At 48.2% G+C, this 21,709-nt stretch overlaps 1 protein-coding gene across 1 annotated transcript; it reads left to right on the top strand.

Annotated features, from left to right (window-relative positions):
- The first annotated feature begins 3,919 nt into the window (after nucleotides 1-3,919).
- Nucleotides 3,920-5,902, top strand: LOC115089455 (formin-2-like). The gene has a single exon (XM_029597545.1). It carries the CDS (start codon nucleotides 3,920-3,922, stop codon nucleotides 5,900-5,902), a length of 1,983 nt encoding a protein of 660 aa, XP_029453405.1.
- Nucleotides 5,903-21,709: the final 15,807 nt, after the last annotated feature.

Genomic DNA, 21,709 nt, shown 5'->3' with positions numbered 1-21,709 from the left:
TATTGCCAAGCTTATTGAAAGAGTCTACAACTTATGGACTATCTTGAAAACCACTCGATCCTCCACGTCTCGCAATTCGGCTTTCGGAAACATTTCAACACTGAATCGCTACTTCTCACCCTATCTGACCACCTCCTGAGAGGAATGGACCAAGGTCACAGCTACCTCCTCGCCCTCCTTGATATCTCTGTGGCTTTCGACACCATCTGCCATAATCACCTCCTTACCCGTCTAGAAAGCACTGGTATCTCAGGCCTAGCCCTTGCCTGGTTCAAATCCTACCTCTCGAACAGAAAGTTGTCTGTTAAAATTGGTAATGCCTTATCCGCCCCCCCATGCCCAACAAGGAACCCCACAAAGTTCATCACTCTCATCCACCCTTTTCAACATCTACCTCACCCCACTCTGCCAGCTTCTCTCTGAACTCAAACTAAAGTTCTATCTATATGCAGATGATGTCCAGATCATCATACCTATTCACAACTGTATCTCTGACGCCCTGAGGCACTGGGAAAACTGCCTCGCGGCCATCAACTCTCTACTCACCAACCTCCACCTCGCACTCAACACCAACAAAACTGAACTTCTACTTATTTCCCCCCCACTCTCCCCCTTCCCCCTCCTGTCTAATGACCCCAATCTCAACATCACCACAGCCCAACCCTTTGTAAGGGACCTTGGAGTTCTCCTTGATCAACAACTCAGCATGAAGAAATACGTCAGCTCCATACTTAAAGAAAGTTTCTTCAAACTCAATGTCCTAAAAAAACGTAAACCACTACTCTACACCCAAGACTTCCGCACAGTGATCCAATCCACTAACTCCTCTAAATTGGACTACTGTAACTCACTCTTCCTAGGGCTCCCCTACTCCACAATAAAACCCCTACAAATGTTACAAAATGCGACTGCTAGAATCATCTCAAATACCCGTAAATCTGAACACATCACCCCTATCCTTAAAGACTTACACTGGCTCCCTATCCCTTCCCGAATTCACTACAAAACCCTGACCATTGTACATAAATCCATTCACGCTCACAATTCCAACTGGCTAGACATTCCTTTTAAGACTCATCAGTCTACCCGGCCCACCAGAACTGCCAACAAAGGCACTCTACTAGTACCCTCCCTTAAAACAGCCCACCTCTCCTCCACACGCGACCGTGCCCTCTCAATTGCTGGCCCTTCACTCTGGAGCTCCCTCCCTCCAAACTTACGCCTTGAACCATGCACCATCAAATTTAAAAGGAAGTTAAGAACATGGTTATTTAAAAAAGCCTATCCGGATTAGCCCTCCCCTCCCTCCTACGATGCTATACTATCTCCCATATAGACTATCCTATATTCCTTATATTAAGGAGCTCTATGTTTGCCTGTTAAGCTTTTATGTTCGCCTGTTAAGCTACATTTCTACGCTGCTCTTGTGTTATCCCCCTCCCAGTTCTTTCTCCCTGTTAATATGTACTTTCAATCCTGCTGTTCAAATGTGAACCGGTATGATGTCCCTACTAATACCGGTATATAAAAGTCTCTAAATAATAATAATAATAATAATAATAATAATAATAAATAATAATAACCACATCATCTGGCAACAAACTCCAGAGTTTAATTGTGCGTTGAGTGAAAAAGAACTTTCTCCGATTAGTTTTAAATGTGCCCCATGCTAACTTCATGGAGTGCCCCCTAGTCTTTCTACTATCCGAAAGAGTAAATAACCGATTCACATCTACCCGTTCTAGACCTCTCATGATTTTAAACACCTCTATCATATCCCCCCTCAGCCGTCTCTTCTCCAAGCTGAAAAGTCCTAACCTCTTTAGTCTTTCCTCTTAGGGGTGCTGTTCCATCCACTTTATCATTTTGGTCCAAGTACAGATCCCTGAGGCACTCCACTGTTTACTCTTTTCCACTGAGAACATTGACCATTTAATCCTACTCTCTGTTTCCTGTCTTTTAACCAGTTTGAGATCCATGAAAAGACATCGCCTCCTATCCCATAACTTTTTAGTTTTATTAGAAGCCTCTCATGAGGGACTTTGTCAAACACCTTCTGAAAATCCAAATACACTACATCTACCGGTTCACCTTTGTCCACATGTTTATTAACCCCTTCAAAAAGAAGTTGGCTGTAGAGGCAAAAACTCACAATAAAACCTTTTAAAAATATATCCGAAGTAGAAAGCCTGAGAGTCAGTTGGACCGTTAGATGATCGAGGGGTTAAAGGGGCACTTAGAGAAGATAAGGCCATCGTGGAAAGATTAAATGATTTCTTTGCTTTGGTGTTTACTGAAGAGGATGTTGGGGAGGTACCCGTAATGGAGAAGGTTTTCAAGGGTGATGAGTCAGATAAACTGAACCAAATTACAGTGAACCTGGAAGATGTGGTAGGCCAGATTGACAAACTGAAGAGTCAATGCATAGTTAAGCTCTGATATTCATTGCCAGAGGATGTGGTTAGTGCAGTTAGTGTAACTGGGTTTAAGAAAGGTTTGGATTAGTTCCTAGAGGAAAAATCCATAAACTGCTATTAATTAATAAGCATTAGTAGCTTTAGATGTATTTAATGCTTTGGTATTGCCAGGTAATTGTGATTTGGACTGGGCACTGTTGGAAACAGGATACTGGGCTTGATGGACTCAGTATGGCAATGCTCATGTTCTGGCCATCGTGCGATGACACCGACACAGACCTGCTGGTCATCGTGCAATGACGACACTTATTGCCCAGTGACAGTGGTGCAATTGCACACAAGGAACGAATTAATAATTGTATTTCTTTTTTTATACTCTCTTTGCCAGACTTCACTTCTCAGTTGTCATGCTCTTGTGTTTGCACAATTGACATTTCCATCCGCTTCACCGATTCAGAAGAGGAGGACCAGGTAAGCAGGAGAAAATGTCTGTTTTGATGGTGCTTTTTATGCTTTGAGTGGTGCTTTTATTTATTTGTTCTCTACAGTGCCTTAAAAGGACCCGGGTGGCGGTATCATCATTTTTTTAAAATAAATACCTAAATAAAATGAATAAACTTCAAGAGTGAAGCAGAAAGCAAACTGAAGAGGGTGAGCGTTAATAGTTGTGGTTTAATAATCCCTGGCCTGTAAGCTTGCAGCCCTGGGAAAGTGCTGTGCTGAGGCTGCCTGAGACTGCGCAATGTTTTGTGTGCACTTCGGTTTCCAGGGCTGCCTGGCACAGACAGAGGACCAGAGCCTTGGAACAATGCAGTCCTGTGTCTCAGCAAGCGCTGGGAGATGAGCAGGTATCCCTCACACTGCAGGCTCCGCGGGGCACCCAGGCATCACAAGACGCCCAAAGTGAAGCACATGAGGAGCGCCATATTCCCGGCTAAATTCGTACTCAGACAGACAGATGACGGGATTGGAAAACTGCTCCGTGCTGACCGGTCCCAAGATAGCTGGATGTGGGTGCATTGTGCGGCAGAGGCAGCTGGATAAGTGCTGATTTATATTTGGATAACTTTAGGACAGTCGGAGGCAGCCGGATAAACTTATCAGCCTAAATGTGCATTCACCCGCGTGCCCTCACTACTGAATATCCTTGCAAAGTTATCCGGCGATGGGGCTCCCTCTGTCTGGGTGGAAATAATGGAGATGTGGGCAGACGAGCCCTCTCCATGACTGGCAAAACTCTTCCTATTGAGTGAGGAGGTCACAGGCTCACAGAGACCTTGAGAAGCGAGGCCAGGGGACACACGGTCTGCCAGACATTCGGCAGGACAAGTCTCCAGCTGAGCATACCTGGCTGACGGGATCTGCATAACCTTAATCTCAACTAGCAGCCACCTCCCCACCTGCCCCCCTACCCAAATCAATGACAAATCACTCTGGGGTCCAACCACCACAGGAGAAGAAAATGACGACACGGGCTACGCTGGCCTGAGGATCCCCCCAGGATGAAAAGTCTCAGGCTGGGAGCGCACGTCTGGCACCATCCAGCCCTGCCGGGGACGGGCATCTCTCAGCCCTGCCGGGGACCAGGATCTCTCAGCCCTGCCGGGGACCAGGATCTCTCATCCCTGCCGAGGACCAGCATCTCTCATCCCTGCCGGGAACCAGGATCTCTCAGCCCTGCCGGGGACCAGGATCTCTCATCCCTGCCGGGGACCGGGATCTCTCATCCCTGCCGGGGACCAGGATCTCTCATCCCTGCCGGGGACCAGCATCTCTCATCCCTGCCGGGGACCAGCGTCTCTCAGCCCTGCCGGGGACCGGGATCTCTCATCCCTGCCGGGGACCAGCATCTCTCATCCCTGCCGGGGACCAGGATCTCTCAGCCCTGCCGGGGACCAGGATCTCTCAGCCCTGCCGGGAACCAGGATCTCTCAGCCCTGCCGGGGACCGGGATCTCTCATCCCTGCCGGGGACCGGGATCTCTCAGCCCTGCCGGGGACCGGGATCTCTCATCCCTGCAGGGGACCGGGATCTCTCATCCCTGCCGGGGACCGGGATCTCTCATCCCTGCAGGGGACCGGGATCTCTCATCCCTGCCGGGGACCGGGATCTCTCAGCCCCGCCGGGGACCAGGATCTCTCATCCCTGCCGGGGACCAGGATCTCTCATCCCTGCCAGGGACCAGGATCTCTCATCCCTGCAGGGGACCAGGATCTCTCATCCCTGCCGGGGACCGGGATCTCTCATCCCTGCAGGGGACCGGGATCTCTCATCCCTGCCGGGGACCGGGATCTCTCATCCCTGCCGGGGACCGGGATCTCTCAGCCCTGCCGGGGACCGGGATCTCTCATCCCTGCCGGGGACCGGGATCTCTCATCCCTGCCCTGGGACCGGGATCTCTCATCCCTGCCGGGGACCAGGATCTCTCATCCCTGCAGGGGACCAGGATCTCTCAGCCCTGCCGGGGACCAGGATCTCTCATCCCTGCCGGGGACCGGGATCTCTCATCCCTGCCGGGGACCAGGATCTCTCAGCCCTGCCGGGGACCGGGATCTCTCATCCCTGCAGGGGACCAGGATCTCTCATCCCTGCCGGGGACCGGGATCTCTCATCCCTGCAGGGGACCAGGATCTCTCATCCCTGCCGGGGACCGGGATCTCTCATCCCTGCCGGGGACCGGGATCTCTCATCCCTGCCCTGGGACCGGGATCTCTCATCCCTGCCGGGGACCAGGATCTCTCATCCCTGCAGGGGACCAGGATCTCTCATCCCTGCCGGGGACCGGGATCTCTCAGCCCTGCAGGGGACCAGGATCTCTCATCCCTGCCCTGGGGACCGGGATCTCTCATCCCTGCCGGGGACCAGGATCTCTCATCCCTGCCCTGGGGACCGGGATCTCTCATCCCTGCCGGGGACCAGGATCTCTCAGCCCTGCCGGGGACCAGGATCTCTCAGCCCTGCCGGGGACCGGGATCTCTCATCCCTGCCGGGGACCAGGATCTCTCATCCCTGCCGGGGACCGGGATCTCTCATCCCTGCCGGGGACCAGGATCTCTCAGCCCTGCCGGGGACCAGGATCTCTCATCCCCGCCGGGGACCGGGATCTCTCATCCCTGCCGGGGACCAGGATCTCTCATCCCCGCCGGGGACCGGGATCTCTCAGCCCTGCCGGGGACCAGGATCTCTCATCCCTGCCCTGGGGACCAGGATCTCTCATCCCTGCCCTGGGGACCAGCGTCTCTCAGCCCTGCCGGGGACCAGGATCTCTCATCCCTGCCGGGGACCGGGATCTCTCATCCCTGCCCTGGGACCGGGATCTCTCATCCCCGCCGGGGACCGGGATCTCTCAGCCCTGCCGGGGACCAGGATCTCTCATCCCTGCCCTGGGGACCAGGATCTCTCATCCCTGCCGGGGACCGGGATCTCTCAGCCCTGCCCTGGGCCACCCCTGCTTGACCAGGGTAAAATGCAGGCGGAAAACCTAAACCTCGGACACAGGTCCGGACAAAGCCCTCGCAATATGGACCTCTTCAGGTACAACTTCAGCAATATTTGTACACAGCGCTTCCTGCTAAAGGTTTATAAAAATTACCACTAACCAATTATACCGCAAACAAAGTATTAAAGCACGTTCATTATTTCCTCCGGCGAAATCACTGAAAGCAAGGCAGGAGAGCAGATCCAAGCTCACTCACTTCAAATGTGAAAGCGTCGGCTCAGTGAGCTGCGGCAATCAAAAAAGCAAACAGAATTTTAGGAATTAATAGGAAAGGAATGGTTAATGAAATGGAAAATGTCCTAACGCCAATATAATGCTCCATGGTAAGAATGATCCCTGAATACTGTGTGCAATTCTGGTCACCACATCTCAAAAAAGATAGAGCTGTACTGGAGAAAGGGCGACCAAAATGATAAGGGGGATGGAATGGCTGCCCTATGAGGAAAGGCTGACGAGGTTAGGGCTGTTCAGCTTGGAGAAGAGACGGCTGAGGGGGATATGATAGAGGTCTTTAAGATCATGAAAGGACTTGAACAATTTAATGTAAATTGGTTATTTACTCTCTCAGATAAAATAAGGACCAGGGGGCACTCCATGAAGTTAGCAAGTAGCTCATTTAAAACAAATCAATCCTGGAGAGGGAGGAGCCAAGACGTCCACACAGAGAATACATGAGTTGGAGTAGCTCCGTGTGTAATTGATTATTTTTTTCCAGGAAATTGAAATGCCTTCCAAATGAAAGGGAAAGTACGGACATACCCGTCAGTTACTTTTCCCTCAACAAGTTCACAACAGGAGATTACAAAATTCATGGACTCACCAGCACAAAATGTTGAGAGCCGAGGAAACTGGTGCGCGGGTCGGCGTGGGAGAGCCTACTCCGCCTGCAGAGGAGACATCTCTAAGCCCCGAGCTGAGGCAACCGCCAGCTCAGAGGACGGAAGCGGAGACGCCAAGTGCAGGACCAGTAGTTTTCAAAGCTGGTCTTAATGCAGAAGGGTCACCGTGGATTCCTCTTGGTGTTGAACCCGGGCCATCGACATCGAGTCTGGAGGAGGAGGGACAAGCGCCCGCGGAAACCTCAGGTACTGAGGGGAATTTGGAAAGAGAACTAAATGCAGCGTCGGGCCCCAGCAGTGAATTATTTATGTTTAAACGATTTTTATTGATTTTCCAATACAAAGTACAACACTGAGGAGAGTGGAATCTGATCTCTCCTCAGACCAAAAATACAATACTTCACAACTGTACAGAACAACCCCCCCACCTCCTATCCACACAGAGTGACATATACCACCATCTCATTATTCAAGTGCCTACCTACAAAGTTAATCATTCACTACAAGACTTCGTGCTCTATGGGAGATTGATTGCAGATAGGCCTGCCACACCGACAGAAAACGACATCTGCCTCGTGCCGATGCATGAGAAGCCAAAGATTCCATAGTCATCATGTGAATTATTTAATATTCCAACTCGCCCTGAGCTAGTAACGCTCGAAGCTATATGGGACTTGATGGCTGGGATGGCTACAGCTTTAAATTCTTTACATGAAAAGATGGATCACTGTAATGTAAATTGTTCACAAAAATCAACAGATGTACAGAACCAGGTTGATACTTTGAAGAATAAAGTTACGGGACTGGAGGAGAAAGAAAAAAAACCTTCAGGAATGTAGAATTGCAGCAATTAAGGACCGAGATGTTCTATCAAGACGTATGGAGGACCGAGATGTTCTATCAAGATGTATGGAGGACCAAGATGTTCTATCAAGATGTTTGGAACATCTTGACAATAAGGCGAGACATTTAACCCTACGTCTGATTCATTTCCCAAGGGGATATACCCTATACAACCCTAAAGACATTTTTCCGTGAACAGCTGGGATTCGATGAAGGGAATTACCTTCAGTTAACATGACGCAAGAGCGCCGAGGAATGCCAACAATGCTCCCTTTCAAGGGAATTTGACAAATGTTTTGGGAGAATTCAACTCTTGAGGTGAGTGACAGAGGAAGATTGTTAGTATCATTTATTGCCGCTAAAGATTTAAACTTGCTCATGAAAACATATTTTAGGCATATCCTATTAATTTCTATCATTCCCCTGTTAAAATATTTCCTGACTTAGCCCAGACCACACAGAACCTTAGACAGCAGGTTGTTGGGTTGGGATATTCGTTTAAACTTCTTTTTCCTTGTAAGTGCTATGCAACAACGGGAGATGATCGTTTTGTTTTCTTTACATCTGACCAACTGAAAGAATTTGTTGATGCCAGGAAACTTACCAGTAAGATAGAAACGTGCTGCAACGTGCTAGTTTAACATTTTATTTCCTGTTTACTCCCATTTAAATTTTCTGTCTCCTCCTCTCATCTTTTTTCTGCTAGGAGTGAGGAATCTTTTCACCTTAAATGGATTTCGTTATTCCAATAGAGCAAATCTGAATGATTATAATTCTATATATTTTCTTTTCTTTATGAGATGAATGATACATAAGAACATAAGAACATGCCATATTGGGTCAGACCAAGGGTCCATCAAGCCCAGCATCCTGTTTTCAACAGAGGCCAATCCAGGCCATAAGAACCTGGCAAGTACCCAAAAACTAAGTCTATTCCATTTTACCATTGCTAATGGCAGTGGCTATTTTCTAAGTCAACTTAATTAATAAGAACTTATCCAATCCTTTTTTAAACCCAACTACACTAACTGCACTAACCACATCCTCTGGCAACAAATTCCAGAGTTTAATTGTGCGTTGAGTAAAAAAGAACATTCTCCGATTAGTTTTAAATGTGCCCCATGCTAACTTCATGGAGTGTCCCCTAGTCTTTCTATTATCCGAAAGAGTAAATAACCTATTCACATCTATCCATTCTAGACCTCTCATGATCTTAAACACCTCTATCATATCCCCCCTCAGTCGTCTCTTCTCCAAGCTAAAAAGTCCTAACCTCTTTAGTCTTTCCTCATAGGGGAGCTGTTCCATCCCCTTTATCATTTTGGTTGCCCCTCTCTGTACCTTCTCCATCGCAATTATATCTTTTTTGAGATGCGGTGACCAGAATTGTACACAGTATTCAAGTTGTTATTTCAAATGGAATAATCAGAACTAATGTACCACGTTATTTCAGTTTAAGCAAAATTGAATTTTCTTTATTAAATTGGAAAATGATAAAGAATTAAAAAAAAACAAACCAAAAACAAATCAAAATTCTTTTTCACTCAGCGCATAGTTAAGCTCTGGAATTCATTGCCAGAGGATGTGGTTTCAGCAGTTAGTGTAACTGGGTTTAAAGAAGGTTTGGAAAAGTTCCCAGAGGAAAAATCCATAAACTGCTATTAATGAATAAGCAATAGTAGCTTGAGATCTATTTAATGTTTGGGTACCGTACTTGCCAGGTACTTGTGACTTGGATTGGCCACTGTTGGAAACAGGATGCTGGGCTTGATGGTCCCTTGGTCTGACCCAGTATGGCATTTTCTTATTTTCTTATGTTACTCCATCTCCTCTCACCTTCCTTCTTCACCTCCCTTAATCTTCAGCATTCTTGCTCACGCCATGCCCTCTCCCTAACATAGAAAAGACACATGGAATCCATATGGGATGTGGCCTTTTGTAATATGCATTGGGTGTGGACTTGGCTCTCAGAAAGTCATGAATAATCAATTTTAATATAGTAAACCTCCCATAGCAAAACAGCACTAACTGCCAGTACTCAAACAGTAACAACCCTACCCATGAAAACTCAACACTGCAAATATAACATCAAGCCCTATAACACCAATACACTATCTATTAGGAAAACTGAACAAGTCAAGCTGCCTAAAAATACCATTAAAATAAAGAATACCCTGCACCTAAATATATTGTAGAAGAGATTTAAAAACTACATTTGTCCTTTTTTAGATGTCAGATCAGAGACATTCACATCTAAAGACAGGTCCTATATTGTCTCAATAGCTCATGTGCAGTATTTTTGGATAATCCTTACATAGATCCAATAAAAGCTATCACAGCCTGCCAAGAATACAAGTTTACCCCAAGAGACAAATCTGCCACATCAATACAGGACTCAAAACAGCAACAAGCGTACTCAGGAAAGAGCAGCACTGCAAATATTACATCAATAAAATATTGAAAAACAGCAGACACATCAAATAAACATCCAATTATATCTAATAAGGATAAAACAAATCTTCTGCTTTTCCTACCTGGGAACCTTTGATTTCCAATCACCCTGAGAGTACTCCAGGTGGCTTTTTCTTCTTCACACACACAGATATTCTCATAGTTAGTGGCACTCTCTCCCTCACACACAGATAGGCATTTTCACACTCAGTGGCTCTCTTTCCCTCATATTCACAGGCACTCACATACAGCAGTGCTCTCTTACACACACAAAGGCAGCCACACACACACCAGGCACTCTCACACACACAGTGGCACTGTCTCCCTCACACACACAAAGACACATGCACACACAGGCACTGTCACACACAGTGGCACTTTCTCCCTCACACACACAAAGACGCATTCACACACAGGCACTGTCACACACAGTGGCACTGTCTCCCTCACACACACAAAGACGCATTCACACACAGGCACTGTCACACACAGTGGCACTGTCTGCCTCACACACACAAAGACGCATTCACACACAGGCACTCTCACACACAGTGGCACTGTCTCCCTCACAAACCCAAAGGTGCATACACACACAGGCACTGCACCACACAGTGGCACTGTCTCCCTCACACACACAAAGACGCATTCACACACAGGCACTGTCACACACAGTGGCACTGTCTCCCTCACACACACAAAGACGCATTCACACACAGGCACTGTCACACACAGTGGCACTGTCTCCCTCACACACACAAACATGCATTCACACACAGGCACTGTCACACACAGTGGCACTGTCTCCCTCACACACACAAAGATGCATTCACACTCAGGCACTGCCACACACAGTGGCACTGTCTCCCTCACACACACAAAGACGCATTCACACACAGGCACTCTCACACACAGTGGCTCACACACACACACAGGCACTCTCAGATCCAGTGGAATTCTTACTCACTCACTCACTCACAGAGGCTCAGAGTCCTACTCTCTTCTCCAACTCTTCACCATGCCACCAAGGCACGGGGTCTCCTCTGCCTGTCGGATCACATGTCCTCGCCATGTCATGGGCCATAGCAGGAGTCGCATTGATGCCACATTATCTCCTGATGCTCATGATAAGAGCTGCGAGATCAGCCCTATGGCAGCAGGAGATGATGCTCACAAACACGCTGCCAGCTGTGGGGACAAGGAAGTGGATCGAGTGATTGAGTGCTGCATCGGCTCAGGCAGGAGTTTAGTTTGAAAGAAAAAAACATTGATTGAGGCCGGGGATTCACTTGATCCCTGCCACTGCAGCACAGTAAGGAAGGTGCCGGAGGGGTTCGGACAGAGTACAGGGAAGCAAACTGTATCCCACCCCCAGAAAGGTCTGGTCAGCCTTTCCACAGCTGAGTTTCATCCCCAGACCCAGATCAACTCCCAGGCATCATTACCAGGACAGGATACAGCTCCTGACCATCTGGTTACACACACACACGTCCGCCAACCGGATCAGGAAACTTGGACCCTGTGCAGGGAGCAGCCTATGTGAAGGTTACTAGAAAGCAAGGGGAAGCATTTCAAAGGATGAAGAGAAATTAGCTTAGGAAAGCTGCCAATGTGAGGAAAGATCCAAGATGCTAGTGAAAGAAACAGACAACAGCAGGCAAAGAGAAAGCAAACACTTCCTGCCCGAGATCCGACCTGCACAGCACAAAACAAAAAGGAATTAGCAGAGAGCTGATGAAGATAATCGGGCAGAGCAGCAGGCCATGCCGGTGCTGACCTCCCTCACGCTGGCAGACCCTCAGCATCCTATCATCTCCTCCGGGACCGGTTGCAGGTGCTGCGAGTCCTTTCTATATCCCCTGGGCAGAGTCTCATTCCCGTCTCTCCATGTCAGAATGGCTTCTGGGAATAAGAGCTAATGCAGAAAGGAGCAAGCAATTACAGTCCAGCAGCAAGCATTACAGCTAAGTCGTTCAAGAGAGCAGAAATCCAGGCACTGAGGCTGTCTGAACAGAAATGCGGCATCCACACGCTTCTGCCGGGCGAGGGAGGCCCATGTGGTTAGAGCAAGGTGGCCAACTCCGGTCCTACACACAGGCAAGGCTTCAAGATATCCACACTGAATACGCATGCTCTGCCGCCACTGCATGCACATCTCTCTCACGCGTGTCCTGGAAACCAGTCCTTCAAGATATCCACACTGAATACGCATGCTCTGCCGCCACTGCATGCACATCTCTCTCACGCGTGTCCTGGAAACCAGTCCTTCAAGATATCCACACTGAATACGCATGCTCTGCCGCCACTGCACGCACATCTCTCTCACGCGTGTCCTGGAAACCAGTCCTTCAAGATATCCACACTGAATACGCATGCTCTGCCGCCACTGCACGCACATCTCTCCCACGCGTGTCCTGAAAACCAGTCCTTCAAGATATCCACACTGAATACGCATGCTCTGCCGCCACTGCACGCACATCTCTCTCACGCGTGTCCTGGAAACCAGTCCTTCAAGATATCCACACTGAATACGCATGCTCTGCCGCCACTGCACGCACATCTCTCTCCCGCGTGTCCTGAAAACCAGTCCTTCAAGATATCCACACTGAATACGCATGCTCTGCCGCCACTGCACGCACATCTCTCTCACGCGTGTCCTGAAAACCAGTCCTTCAAGATATCCACACTGAATACGCATGCTCTGCCGCCACTGCACGCACATCTCTCCCACGCGTGTCCTGAAAACCAGTCCTTCAAGATATCCACACTGAATACGCATGCTCTGCCGCCACTGCACGCACATCTCTCTCACGCGTGTCCTGAAAACCAGTCCTTCAAGATATCCACACTGAATACGCATGCTCTGCCGCCACTGCACGCACATCTCTCTCACGCGTGTCCTGGAAACCAGTCCTTCAAGATATCCACACTGAATACGCATGCTCTGCCGCCACTGCACGCACATCTCTCCCACGCGTGTCCTGGAAACCAGTCCTTCAAGATATCCACACTGAATACGCATGCTCTGCCGCCACTGCACGCACATCTCTCTCCCGCGTGTCCTGAAAACCAGTCCTTCAAGATATCCACACTGAATACGCATGCTCTGCCGCCACTGCACGCACATCTCTCTCCCGCGTGTCCTGAAAACCAGTCCTTCAAGATATCCACACTGAATACGCATGCTCTGCCGCCACTGCACGCACATCTCTCTCACGCGTGTCCTGAAAACCAGTCCTTCAAGATATCCACACTGAATACGCATGCTCTGCCGCCACTGCACGCACATCTCTCTCACGCGTGTCCTGAAAACCAGTCCTTCAAGATATCCACACTGAATACGCATGCTCTGCCGCCACTGCACGCACATCTCTCTCACGCGTGTCCTGAAAACCAGTCCTTCAAGATATCCACACTGAATACGCATGCTCTGCCGCCACTGCACGCACATCTATCTCACGCGTGTCCTGAAAACCAGTCCTTCAAGATATCCACACTGAATACGCATGCTCTGCCGCCACTGCACGCACATCTATCTCACGCGTGTCCTGAAAACCAGTCCTTCAAGATATCCACACTGAATACGCATGCTCTGCCGCCACTGCACGCACATCTCTCTCACGCGTGTCCTGAAAACCAGTCCTTCAAGATATCCACACTGAATACGCATGCTCTGCCGCCACTGCACGCACATCTATCTCACGCGTGTCCTGAAAACCAGTCCTTCAAGATATCCACACTGAATACGCATGCTCTGCCGCCACTGCACGCACATCTCTCTCACGCGTGTCCTGAAAACCAGTCCTTCAAGATATCCACACTGAATACGCATGCTCTGCCGCCACTGCACGCACATCTCTCTCACGCGTGTCCTGAAAACCAGTCCTTTAAGATATCCACACTGAATACGCATGCTCTGCCGCCACTGCACGCACATCTCTCTCACGCGTGTCCTGAAAACCAGTCCTTCAAGATATCCACACTGAATACGCATGCTCTGCCGCCACTGCATGCACATCTATCTCACGCGTGTCCTGAAAACCAGTCCTTCAAGATATCCACACTGAATACGCATGCTCTGCCGCCACTGCACGCACATCTCTCTCACGCGTGTCCTGAAAACCAGTCCTTCAAGATATCCACACTGAATACGCATGCTCTGCCGCCACTGCACGCACATCTATCTCACGCGTGTCCTGAAAACCAGTCCTTCAAGATATCCACACTGAATACGCATGCTCTGCCGCCACTGCACGCACATCTATCTCACGCGTGTCCTGAAAACCAGTCCTTCAAGATATCCACACTGAATACGCATGCTCTGCCGCCACTGCACGCACATCTCTCTCACGCGTGTCCTGAAAACCAGTCCTTCAAGATATCCACACTGAATACGCATGCTCTGCCGCCACTGCACGCACATCTATCTCATGCATGTCCTGGAAACCAGTCCTGCTTGTGCCTCTCACGGACTGGAAGTGGCCACCCCTGGGTTAGAGCAATGAGGTGCGATCCTGGACATTCCTCGTGACCTTGGACAAGTCACTTTGTCGTCTCTTGCATCAGGTACCCACGTACTTGTTGATTTTAAAAGCACTGTCGTGCAAAAACAGGCGCCTATGCAGGCCTCGTGCGAGCAAAGCGCATTTTAAGAAGCTGCAGATTCGCACGCACAGACCCATGAATGCGTCAAGGGGTGGGGCCTGGCCAAGACTCACACACGAAAGTCTGCATTTGAATGAAGGTGACCATGGCACGTAACTACGTCTGATCCTAATGAGAAGCAAGTCCGGAGAGCTCACATTTTAGGGTGTTCAGCACAGTCTGAGGGTTTGGGGGTCAAGTGGGGGGGGCTTGCTGGATGAAGAAACAGAGGGGTCTTGAAGACCTCAGTATGAAGTGGGCAAACTGGTGGCCTGCTTGGTAAAACTGTTTCCCCCTGGCGCGAGCATGTTTTACAATCCCCCTGCATTCGTGCATAAAAGCAGAAATACATGCGGGAGGGGTCATTAGATGATTGGCGTGTTCTTGTGACCCCCATCTCTCCGCTTGCATGCTCCATGTCAGACTGGCCCGTCAGAGGGCAAGCTTTCCTGGCAGGGACATCACAGTCAGATACGGCTGATAGGCTCCTGCCCATTCATTCAAGGTGTTCTTCCATTTCCTGCTTTTCAGCACATCCAGGTACGGTGGGGGTATTCCCTGCCCCAGAGGGCTGACAAGGTAAAATTGTACCTGATATATCGGAGGGTGACGTCACAGCAGGCGGCTGTGCATCTATGGAAAGAAAGCTTAATGAATCCAGCCCCGAGTCTGTACGCAAGGCAATGGTTCAGAGGCATTTACTGTGCCTGAGAAGAAAGCTGTGCAACCCTGGGCTGAGGCCCCATCAGTCAAGTCCTGATTTCCTAACCTGTTGTATTATCCACGTAGCTGGGGGGGGAGCTTAGTTTCTAGGTCCTGAGCATGGATTACCTTTAATATTAAAGTATATGGTATACAGCACTAATAATCACATTACGGTAAATAGCAGTAAGAACACAGGAGGAAAGTGGAGGTTTGCAGCTTTACTTTTCTAGCAAAGATGGCAGATTGATGAACATGAAACGGTCAGTTACACGTTCTTATTCTCGGCAATCCAGTCACAGCTTCAGTTCTATTTCATAAATATGAGATTTTAAGCTTCCAGTTAATGTATGAAGTCACTGAAGTCAACTGAATATTGTATTCCTGATCCTGACCAATTAATGGGGAAATTTTGGAGCTTCCTTCCTAGGAAGATCATTTCCCGAGTGAGATTTCATTAAAGTGAAGACCCGTTTTTCAAAGCTTTACGCTGCTTGTTTTCTTATTGTCCTTACGTCCCTGTTGGTACCTGGTGGACGGTACCTGCATGCGCCCCCTTTCCAGGTTATCTCTTGTTTTCTTACCGTCCTTACGTCCCTGTTGGTACCTGGTGGACGGTACCTGCATGCGCCCCCTTTCCAGGTTATCTCTTGTTTTCTTACCGTCCTTACGTCCTGTTGGTACCTGGTGGACGGTACCTGCATGCGCACCCTTTCCAGGTTATCTCTTGTTTTCTTACTGTCCTTACGTCCCTGTTGGTACCTGGTGGACGGTACCTGCATGCGCCCCCTTTCCAGGTTATCTCAATGAGATGGGAGCCTCAGGTCTTCGCATTCTCCTCCACAGGAATGAAGAATGAGCCATTCCTCCTCAGCACTTCCAATAGTCCACACCAGTGCTCTTTAACTGGCAGCGCCGCTCCTCTAGGATGTTACCACCCGGAGCCCCTGGATCCTAGGGGACTCGGGCAGGTGGCAACAATAAAATCTTCAGGAAAAAAAAGGGAACCAAAAATCAAGAAAGGAAGGGTGCGCCAACTTGTTCCTCAACACAAAGTTCCCAATGGATTGTCTTAACATTAGGCGAAGGCACCCTTACTGCTCTTTCTTTAGCTAAGCCTCAGCCTTAGAGGCCCTGGGTCCTTCGCTAGCTAAGGCAGGCAAAGGGGAAGAGCGTAGCAACTCAAAAGTCCGCACCCTAAATTGGTGGCTGGGGTTTAGATACTCAGAGCTCACACGAGGGAGTCACAGCTCACACTGATTATCCTTCTGTTCTCGCCACACACCAGTGCTAAACTTCTTCTGCTGGAAACTGCCTTGAGTTAAAATGAGGAAGGTGGTCTAGAAGTACAAAATGGTAATCCTACAATGATTCTGATAGACTGCTGAGAGGCCAGAGAGATGCCATGGAGCAGGGCTGCCCTCAGGCGTCAGCGGATCGTACAGAAATGCTTCCAAAGGCTCCGATTTGATTAGAGCTTTTCCTTGCTGACTGGGTCCCTATTCTCTGCTCAGCTGAGGACAGGAGACACATTTTGCTCTGGCAGGGAAGAGAATAATATTACAAGAATCTGCACAGAAGCTTTCTGCATGGCGAGAGCGCTGAAACCTGCTCTCTGGAGTGCAGGAAAACATTTCTAGCTCTTTGGAGGGCTGCTAGTGCCTTACAATATTGAGCCACAGCATAAGGAACGTTAAAGAACAGAACTGCTTCTGCTAGCCTGCTTTTCTAATTCAGATTAACAAACAGCTCATTACGCTCAGCCCAGGGAACAAGATTGCATTAGGAACAGCACCTACAGGGTTCAGACATCTATGAGTCTGTTTCAGGAAGTTGTGAGTACTCAAACTGTGTCTTATCAACTAATGTTAGGTTCTGCACGCCAACTCAACATAAAGGAGGTAAAATGCAGATCCGTCGTCCAGTGGTAAACGGTATGAAGGAATGGTTACATGGGTGACTGTGTCTGTTTGGTTTTTGCTCATTTCTGTTTTTTTAGTTTCATTTTTAATAATTTTCATTTAAAATTCTAAGTTTCATTTTTAGTTCGCACTAATTCAAATTAATGTGAACTAAAATGAAATAGCGTGTACAAACTCAAAATAGTGCTTGCTATTTGAGTTAGTGAAATGATATAGATAATGTCACTGTCTGTGTTTATATGGGGTGGGGAGAGGGTCTTAAAATGGGGAATGGGAAGCCTACAAATTCGTCTCTCCTCGCACCCCACTAGCACCTTCTGTGCATGCACACGGGTAATGACAGTGAATACCCAACCCTCATCCAAAACAGCAAGTGTGGTGGTCACCCTATCTCCTCTCTGTTCTAGCTCTTCTCTCCCAAAACTACATCCCAAGCAGCTGCAAGGCTGACGCCAGGCCCTGATGTGAAGGTAACATGGGAACTCTCGAGGACTGGAGATGGCCACCTCTGGAATACAGACACAGATGTATTATAAGAGCTAAAACTGTAAAACAGATTGTAAAAACGAAGAATTTGTAACTTAATAATGTCATCACATTTCCACCTTTAATTAGTAAAAGTTAAGTTGGAAACCAGCGGATTATTACTGCTTATACAAGGAGAATTTAATATTGGATTAACTATTGACCAACACTCAGCGCCTAGAAGATCATCTTCCCTCAACCAGGGTCCTGTGGAGGGTCACTAGCCAGGGATTACACATATACAGTATATATATATACGTATATGGTTTATATATAGATCCATGTACATGCATCCACCCCCACGCAGAGACACATCTTAGAAAGCGCCTCCGTTGTGAGCCAGTGGCAACACATAGGGGATGCCTCTGCCTGATAAATTCCACACGTTGGCTTATTTAAAGGGGACCCCGAATTTGCCCCTTAGTAATGTAGAGTCAGTGATCTGCCCCTGTGAGTGACGTCAGAGTGTTTAGAGAGGTTTGGCATCCCCCCAGTGGGAGGGATCATAGTTTTAAGAAAATCCCTAAGCCCAGATGAGTTCAGGAGAGCAGGAGGGTGACTTTCCAACAGGACAGTGCTAGCTGTAGGGCTTCTCTCGTCAGAGAGAGGGAAAGGTCCTGGAGTGGGGCCCTCTCTCGTCTCCACAAAGGGCTGCCTGAAGGAGTGTCCTGGGGCCCAGATCTCCAGGAGTGGGAAGAGATTCCCGACAAGAAATGTTATCAAGGAAGAGAGTTGATTCGTATTCCTCACCTGTCCCAGGAGAGTGCTTCAGGACCGACCTTGCAGAGATTTCAGAGACTAAACTGCCCGGCTACCTTGAGTTACTCTGCCAGGGACTCATTTGCTGAGAGATTTGGAAATTACAGAGAGATAGGAGGAAAGCCGCATTCAGAAACAGGTACCGGGAAGATGCAAAAGAGGTGGGTTCCTACCCCAGAGAGCTTACCTGCCAGAGTGTGCAGCATTTTGCTAATGCAAAAGACCAAGTGTATTTTTTCTTGCTATTGGACTGTTCAGTGCAGTAAACCTTAGTGGATTTGGTAAAGAGTATGTTTTGAACAGCAGCTTTTGTACATAGTGGGATGTTTTTGCTGACTGTGATTGGACTGGTGTGCAGAAGAGCCCCAGAGAATATCTAAAATCCTAAGAAATTTGAAAAAGAGATGTTCCTCCGGCACCACCACCACCACCACACACTCAGGCGTCCATGCATGAAGGATCTGAGAGGAGGGCATGGGATCTGCTCTGGCCAGTGTCCCTGCCGGTCAGTCCCTGTGCCTCTGCTCAGTTAATATCTATTTATTTATTTTTAATTTTTATATCCCGATCTTCCTGTATAAGATACATATCGCACCGGTTTACAAGAAACTGAACTGTCGCTCATGGCGGATACAATAAAACATGATTTACAAAGAACATGTGGAACAGCAGAGAGGTGATAGAAGAGAATGGTAATAATGTCAATTACTGTAACATTGATAATGGCCCCACGTTAAAATAGTATAATACTAGAGAAGAAAATAGTAGTGAAATAAGGTAAGAATAGTAATGACTAATGATATTAATAATAATAATAATAATAATAATGACTAATGATATTAATAATAATAGCAGTGACAATGAGTGGAAAACAGTGGCATCATAGGGCAGTCCTAATTGGACTTCTTAGCTGGTCCAAGGGGGATGAAATGGGACAGGGGGGAGGAGTAGCCAGTGGGCCACTGAAGAAGCGTGCCGGCCTGTTAACTGGGATAGGATGCTCTCCCAACTCCAGACACCGTGGCCCTGGCTGCCCTTAATATTCCTGGAGCAGGAGGGCAAAAGGGGAAAAGAAAAGCCTGTATCCCAGTCACAGCATTAGGCTTTCTACACGAAAGCCAAGGGAACGGCTGCTTATGCAGTGAATGCTCCACTGGCTGCAGCAGCGCCGGCTCGTGTGTCCAGGGACCGGAGGGCTTTGCTCACACATTAATTCAATTTAGATGGAAAAACCTCCTGAAGAAGAAGGACGTGATTGTCTGGTTCTCAGCACACTGCCGCTGTGTGTGCGATCGGGCCACTCTGCCCACAGAGGAAGCTTTGTGCGGGGTTAAACAAGCTGCAGATTTGCTAGTCTGTGGCAACCATATTTTTGCCCTGAAATCAATGGGCAAAGCATTCTTCATTTATTCATACAGATACTATAAAGTAGTGTTCAGTCATGAAAACATGTTTATGAAACAGCTCCAAGCTTAAACTGAAGGATAATGAGATGAATGGAGACCCAGCTCTCAGTTACTGCTGGGTCAGGAGCCCTGCAGGGCTGCAATGCTCTTAAAACAGAAGCTCTGCAGGGGGAGGTTGGACTTGTCTTGTCCTGAGATGTGGTTCAGTGAAAATCTTTCAGGTTTTAATGCCAGCGGCAAGGTAATTGTGCGGCAGAGCAGAAGCTCCGAGCTCTCAACAGCAGCACAAGAACAGGGGGGAAGTACAGGCGAAGTTAGAAAGAGTTGTATTTACTGCTTTTAATTGTAAATCCCATGGGTCCCCCTCCTGGGGTGACTGCTACTCAGGACCTCTCAGCGGTGACTGAGCGATAGGGATCTGCTCTGCTTTTGAAACATGAAAATAAACAGGGGACAGTGACACAGTTCTAATGTCAGGAGCCTGACGGGCCGAGAGCAGAGAAGCTCACCCGGCTAGACGAGCCACACAGGTGTCTTCATGCCTTCTACTCCTGTTCCTGCCCATTAGGGCTTGAGAAGTTGGGTAAAAGACATGGGAAGGGGGAACGGATGTGCAGCTGAATATGGAAATAGTTGCAGATGGGGTCTGAAAGACTGGGAGGTGATAGCGAAGCAAAGTGACCAGCCTGAGGGCTGCCGGGCTGCACCTGTAGGAGAACGGCGGTGATGATGCTCCTCCTGTACAGATGTTAGGGGAGGCCTCACCAGGAGTACCATGTTCAGTTCTGGAGGTCCAGATAAAGACAATCAGAATGGTGTGGAGTCTGCACTAAAAGACTTATGAGATGAGACGAGAAGATCTAAATACATACACCCTGACGGAGAGGAGAGACAGACTTTTAAATACCTGAAAAATCAGTAATGCACAAGAATCAAACCTTTGTCTTTTTTCCAATACGTTTATTGAAGTGAGAAACATAAGAACAGCATCACAAGAAGACATAACCTCAATATTACCAATAGATCAGTTAAACATGAGTATCATAGTAGTAGTGTAACTCAAATTTTTGACACACCACATGCACACACACCCCTCATACATGCCACATACATACACAGACCCCTAATACATACCACACACACATGCCTCATACATACCACATGCATACAAACACACCCTCCTCATACATACCACACACACACACCCTCATACATGCCACATTCACACACACACCCCCTCATACATGCCACATTCATACACATACACACACACATGCCTCATTCATACCACATACATACAATCACACACACACCCCTCATACATGCCACACACACACACACACCTCATACATACCACACACCCACCCCTCATACATGCCACACACCCACCCCTCATACATACCACACACCCCTCATACATACCTCACACACATGCCTCATACATACCACATACACACACACCCCTCATATATGCCACATACATACACACACACCCTTCTCATACATGCCACATACATACACACACACACACACCTTGTACATACCATACACACACACCCCTCATACATACCACACACACCCCTCATACATACCACACACACACGCCTCATACATACCACACACACCCCCCCTCATACATACCATACACACACACACACACGCCTCATACATACCACACACACCCCTCATACATAATACCACAAAC

The sequence above is a fragment of the Rhinatrema bivittatum genome, chromosome 4, assembly GCF_901001135.1.
Source record: "Rhinatrema bivittatum chromosome 4, aRhiBiv1.1, whole genome shotgun sequence".
NCBI classification, from domain to species: domain Eukaryota; kingdom Metazoa; phylum Chordata; class Amphibia; order Gymnophiona; family Rhinatrematidae; genus Rhinatrema; species Rhinatrema bivittatum.
This window is presented reverse-complemented; position numbering and strand designations above follow the sequence as displayed.

What these genes read in the sequence shown, in the direction of transcription:
- LOC115089455 (XM_029597545.1), top strand. Translation starts at nt 3,920, where the DNA reads ATGAAAAGTCTCAGGCTGGGAGCGCACGTCTGGCACCATCCAGCCCTG.